The sequence below is a fragment of the Vicugna pacos genome, chromosome 18 (genome assembly GCF_048564905.1).
Source record: "Vicugna pacos chromosome 18, VicPac4, whole genome shotgun sequence".
Lineage (NCBI taxonomy): Eukaryota > Metazoa > Chordata > Mammalia > Artiodactyla > Camelidae > Vicugna > Vicugna pacos.
The window spans coordinates 20,878,062-20,884,346 of NC_133004.1; the positions used below are offsets into that span (position 1 = coordinate 20,878,062).

The window sequence follows — 6,285 nt, forward strand, 5'->3', positions numbered from 1 at the left end:
CTGATTTGGGCCGGGAGGTACCTATGCTTGTTTTTCAGTTCAGGAGTGATGCAAGGGAGCTGTGTAGGTCATCACGTGCATGTTTAATCTCTGCACATATGTGGAGGGAAAAAATTCCGCATGCTCACGTGCTTCCAGAAGGTACTTGCAGCGGCTGCAGTAGGATGGCAATTTCTTCCAGTTGCTCACTGATGGGTGGAGGTGCTGGTTGTGGTGGGACTCCCTCAAGAACATTAAACGTTTCTGTCTCTGCAGCCGAATAGGACGTATTACCTGATGGACCCGAGTGGGAATGCTCACAAATGGTGCAAAAAGATCCAGGAGGTGTGGAGGCACAGATATCAGAGCCACCCAGACGCCGCTGTGCAGTGATGCCCGCGGCTGCTGCACTCGCTGCAGGACATATGCCAGCATGGCTCGCCGCCACCCGGGACGCTTCCAGACCACCTGCCAGCCATCTCAAGGGGGACGCAGACGGCGGAACCTTGCAGCTTTTTAATTTAAAAGAAAAGAAGAAAAACAATACCCACCACACAAAGAACAAAACCAATAACGAAAAGGAATTCAGGGTCGCTTTGCTTGCTCTCTGTGCTCTGTGGAGGCTTCCCGCACCCTCCTCGCCATGGGAACCCAGTGCTGTGCACGTCTGCCTGGTTCCCACCCAGATTAGTGGACAGACTCGCGTCACCAGCTCTCCATCGCGTGCCCTGTCATCTGCCAGTCCTGCTGCGGCTCAGGGGACCAGGCGTGTCTCTGGGCTCTGTCTGCCCCCAGATTACCGTGGAACTCTTCACCAGGGAGCCATGCAGGACTCTGCTGGGGTGGCTTCTGATCTCTGTAGGGCAGGAGGGTCCTTGGCTTTTGTCCGTATGCTCCTTTCTTCACGTCCCTAGTTGATGGCCTGATCCCTGTGGGCCCATGCTCGCCTCCTCTAGTAGCCCTGGCTGCGAGACGTCTGCAGTTCTTGCTGTCTGTCTGTGAGTGCTCGTGTCTTGTCAGCCAGGCAGGCTCAGGCGGTAAGGAGTAGAACAGGCTGTCCAGGTAAAATACAGAGCCACTGCCGAGGTGAGGGCCAGTAGAGCGTTCAGATGTCCATCCCTCTGAGCGGGTTGCCCCCTGGGGCCAGAAACTGAGTGCCTGCCTGGAAGGAGCACTGTTAGCGCTGGGCCCACTGAGTGCCAAGTGCACCAGGTGATGGGGCTCCGTGCCCCCCCACCCCGTGTGGGGCCAGGGCAGTGGGGCAGACGGGCCTGGTGGCCCCCGTGTAGGGGAGTGTGAGCTGACAGCCCCTCTGGTTTGAAAGGTGGGGTGTGCAGGGTAAGTTGGCCCTGAGGGTGCCTGGTATCTGCAGACTGGGCTGTCCTCCCTCACAGCCAGGGGCATGGAGGAGGGCTGGCTCCCACACACCCTCGTTGTGCCCTAACTCTTGTAGTCTAACTCAGAGCGTTTTCACACATCCACAGTGAAAATCTAAAAGCCTTCTTGTGTTGCCAGGTCATCTGGTCCCCATCAGATGGACTTTGCCTGGAAACAAGTGTTAACCTTGCATGAGGGGCAGAAATAACCACACTTGAACCCGAGCCCCAGCCGTCTCTCCTCCAGTTGCAGGGTGATTTCCTTTAGCTTTTTTTGTGGCAGCACCCTGCTCTGTACTAAGGGTGGTCCAGGACTTACTAGTCCTTTGATTTTCTTTGCTGCTGCTCCCTGGACAGAGAGAACTCCTGTCAGCCTGGCGGGGCTCGGCCATTCCTCTCCCTGCCCAGGTTGTCCCAGCGGGAAAGGAGCGAGCACTGCCACCCGCAGGCTGCTGCTCACAGACCAGTTTCTGTCCCCAGGGGAGGAGTGACTTTGCCATTTCCTATAATTTTCCCAAAGGCGCCAACAAAAAGCTCCCGCAGATAAGATCCCAACTACTTCCCTGCCCTCATGTCCTATCTCGAACCATCCACCACCCTGTGTAACCAGTGGTCCAAACTGAGAGGAAAGATGTCTTAAGTTGTTTCAGTGATAATAGTGGCTCTTAAGTTGGGAAAAACATGCAGATGTGGAGAATTCCACTGTGTTTGGGTAGGGAGAGGAGTTTGGGTGGGAGCAGAGGTGGTAGCCAGGTTGGCCAGTGGTTTCTGCTTGGGCCTTGTTCTCTGCTCTGCGAGAGCTGCACAAGAGCAAGTGTGTGCGTGTGTGCGCTGCGTGTGTTGGGGATGCCAAGGTGTTGGGGGGCATGCCTGCCCTTGGGGCGTCCCAGAGCACTGCCCTGGGCATGTGGTTGTAGATGGAGGCCCCTCTGTCCTCTCACTTTGGAAAAGCTTTGCCTGTGTTCACCTGCTTTTCAAAAAGTGAGTCTGTCTTGACCCTTTCTTTCAGGACTTTGATTTCAGGGGTACTCCTGTGTTTATATTTCACTCCTGTCAGAGCGTCCGCGTCTGCGCATGTGCATTTAGGAGAGTTGGGAGGCCGCTAGTGCACAGCATCTTTCCTGGGTGTCTGGTTACAGGGAAACAAGCAGACCTGATGTTGGCTTTAAAAGGAGCGCTCAGCTGGGCTGCTCAGGGAGACACGACTCATCTGTCGCATTCTTCCGTCTGGATCACACCACTACCTCCTGGGCTTAACCGACAAGCTCCATCTTAACCTCCAAAACCAGAGAATAAGGGGTTCGAGGTTGAGCTCACAGCTGGCAGAGCTGAAGTGACTGCTCTGCCTGAGCCAGTGACAGCTGAGCCCTTCTCTGTGGGTCACCTTTCTCCACTCACTCAGAATTCTCTTTCCTTTTTTTTTTTTCTTTCTTTCTCTTTTTGGAAGCCCCTACATACTCTTACCCTATGCTTATTCATGTCAACTTTAGTTTTATCCAACTCATCCTTTGAGCCATTATCCTGGCATGCAGGTGCCTTATGTTCTAAGATGTGCACGTAGGTGTCAGTCTATGCACACACGCAGGCATACCTAGAAATATATAGAAATGTGGATTTGTCCAAGGTAAGAAAGAAAATGCCCTTTTGTTTAATAGGTCCAGGAGTATGTATCTTACTGAGAGAGGTTAAGGACAGGTGTAATGCCAAACCCAGCACCTGTCAAGCAGAGATGGTCCTGCACCATGTGGCCACTCTTGGCACAGAGGGGAGGGAGGATGGCCAGGAGGGTCAGGGTCTCTACCGGCTCAGACAGCCCACTGTGCCTTGCCTCTTTGGGAACACGAGGAAGCCAGGTTTGGATGGGGTGGTTTCCTTCCCTTTCTGTGGACCTGACCTGGGCGGTGCACTTTGGGCAGCCCTGTGTGGAGCATGAAGCCCCACCCTGTGAGAGGCACCTCTGTGTGCCTGCCACGCTGAACCTTGACTGTGGGGAGGTTTGTCACAGACTTGCTTTGTGAAAGGTGGCTCTTGGGGTCATGCCGAAGCTGCTGGGAACTGTACCTGCCTCATCCCCCTTGGGCAGCCCTGTGGTGTTTGTGGCGCGAGCCTGAAGGAATTGCAGGAGATGGCCTTTGGCACAGACCCCGAGGACAGGGGGCTCTGGGTGATTTAGTACTTTATTAAAACATTTGTTTCCTGAAAAAATCAATTGTAGGCTCAGCACCCAGAAAAGACCACTGTGACCTTCTTGGTGCACAGCCTGCCACCCTTGCCTCCCTGCCCGCACACGTGTTTGCTTTTGTAACTTAAGTGGGAACATACAACATATACCATTTTGCATCCAGCTTCTTTCACTTAATGTCACGTCATGAACAAAATTCAAAAACTTTGTTTTTAATGATTGTAGAGTGTAATGGTTATTTTTTTATCATAATTTATCTGATCACTTTACTGCTCTAAAGCATTTAGATGGTTTCTGGTTTTTCACTATTTAAAAACTGCTGTAATGAATATCCTTATAAGTCTTTGATTTTTAACTCTGATCTCCTCCCCTTGCCCTGCCCTGCCCTGTCCAGATTCCTAGCAGTGGTATTTTAGGGTCAAAGAGTTTGTTCATTTTAAAGATAGTATAGACTCTCTTCCTCTGTCTTGCTCTGATGTTCAGATGCTCAGAGTTCCAGTACAGGACTTCCTTAGCTGTGTCCTACAGATTCTGAACAAATCAATTTCTGGTGAGTTGTGTGTTCCCAAGAATGTTTGAATAAGACTGCTCTCTCTCACTCTCTCTCTCTCGCTCTCTCTCGCTCTCTCTCGCTCTCTTTTGCTCTCTTTTTTTTAAATGCTAAAATGATGTTATTACTGGTGGCCATTTGTGACAGATTTTTCCAAAAGCCGATTTCCTTATTTTCATGGAAAGAATCTGGTTATGCTTGCATGTTACCTTCCCATCCCTGCTGCTGTGGCTTTCAAGTGCTTGGTGATATTTTCAGAATCTACTTTGTGTCCACAATGGTACTGAATTTGCATCTGCACAGTCAGCAGAGATAAAGTGTTGAACTGACCTTGCCACATACTTAGTGGATGATTTGTAATTAAGTTTATAGACTCAGAAAGTACTTTAGGCCATTTGGAATCAGTAAAAGAACAAAGACTCTACTTGAACAACCATGTAGACAGTTGGATTTTATAGAAGTGTATTTGGCCTGCGCTCCCACCTCCCCAATGTTTTTCAAATTGAGGGACTCCGGCCATCTTAGTACAGTAGAGCACACTGGCTAGGTTTTTCCATTGTAGAATGTAATTGCCCTGGCTGATAAGGATTTAAGGATTTCTCTTACCCTCTTGCCCATAGTGTTGCAGGTTGCCTAGTTATCTTTAAGTCCAGACAACCCAGATTTGGTTTCTTTCTTAATTTTCCCACTTTAGTTTGGGGTCTGTCAGTTCTGAGGGAAAAGATGCATGAGAAATTTTTCTAGGTGCCATGCTCCATGCCACTTGATTATGCCAGAGATGATGGCCAGATTGTGCAGAATTAGGTCTTCTCCCCTCCCCTGACACTCCAAGACCCCCTCTCTCCTGGTCAGTCCACAGACTGAGGATGCTTACTGCCCAGACTGCAGAGGTTGCAGCCACCCTGCGAGCATGGTGAAGGTACTATTCTTGGAGATGTTGCCATATGCGTTTTTCCATATTGTTTCTTTTCATATCCAAACGTAACATGAACTGATGGTGACTCAAGTGGGTGTGGTCCTTCCCTCTTAGGCAGCCTACATGGCAAGTGCCTTAAACCAGGGCAGGAGTCACTCCCAGAGCCTCCAAGGGGTGCAGGCTGCTGGCTCAAGATTGCAGGGTTGTAAATCAGGCTGCCTCGAGAACCGGTCTGGGGAGAAAGCTCTTCCAGCAAAGAGCAGTTTTATCTGTAGCTCAGACAGCCTTGGTGGGCAACTGAACTAGCCTACATGTATACCTGAATTTCCTCCAGAACTCATTTCTTCGATATGAAGAAATACCAAACTTTATGTACAGAGAACTTTTACAAAAGGCACACCTTTTTTAGCTGTGTAATCCACCCTAATCTAACCCGTCTGGCTGAGTGACTGAATAGGGGTCATTTTGCTGGTGAAAAGCCTCTATCACGATCGTAAGTACTGATTGGACATTGACAAAATTAAATTTTTTGCAATATTTAGAGCTGCTGTAGCTGTTCCTTAACACAAAATAGGATGAATCAAATAGTACGTTAGCTGTCTTTCAGGTTGGTGGCAGTCAGTTAGAACGTGTAATATTCTCTACCTGGTCTGTAGCTGTAACTGTGATGTACAGGCAAAGCAAAAATTAAGAAAAAAAACTTATGAAAACAAATAATGCAATGATATTAGGATATACACTTTTGTATTTTTATTCTTATATAAGGTTATTTGCTGGCTATTGTTGGCCTCTAGTTCAGTCTGTGTTATTTAAAATCTAATATATGAATTTGGATTGAATTCATGTTCGGGGCCACGTTGTTGTATGTATTGATGTACAGCCTTGAATGTGAATAATTATTGTAAACTATATTTTACAACTTTTTTTCTGGCTTTATTATATAAATTTTCTATTTGGTCGATGATTTAATCATATCATAATTTAATGAATCTGTTTATTCTTTTTTTCAGATATTTGTGCTTTAGATGTAGTTACCGGATGATGAATTTTCCACGTATGCTCGGTAGTCTTGTAATAAAAAAGCATGTAGAGTGTAGACGTTCACTGACGTAGCTCTCTTCCTTTGGCCAGGGCGCGGGTCGGGCGTTGTCGGGCTACCTGGATTCGGGGCCAGGAATCCGGCGTCCGGACACCGCACGCTCCCGGCGGCGGCCGGCGAGCCCTTCTCAAACCCTACAGTCTCGGATCCACCGCCCCCTGTCGCGGACCACGCAGCGCCAGG

General features: G+C 49.0%; 1 protein-coding gene across 4 annotated transcripts in view; it reads left to right on the forward strand.

Moving 5' to 3' along the window:
• Positions 1-6,099, forward strand: part of PDPK1 (3-phosphoinositide dependent protein kinase 1) — a 68,620-nt gene extending 62,521 nt beyond the window's left edge. For all 4 annotated transcript variants that reach the window (XM_072942482.1, XM_072942483.1, XM_072942485.1 and 1 more), the window contains one exon: positions 256-6,099. In XM_072942482.1, coding sequence (XP_072798583.1) covers positions 256-372 — 117 coding nt within the window. In that variant the 3' untranslated portion in view covers positions 373-6,099. The remainder of the gene's footprint in view (positions 1-255) is intronic.
• The last annotated feature ends 186 nt before the right edge of the window (positions 6,100-6,285 follow it).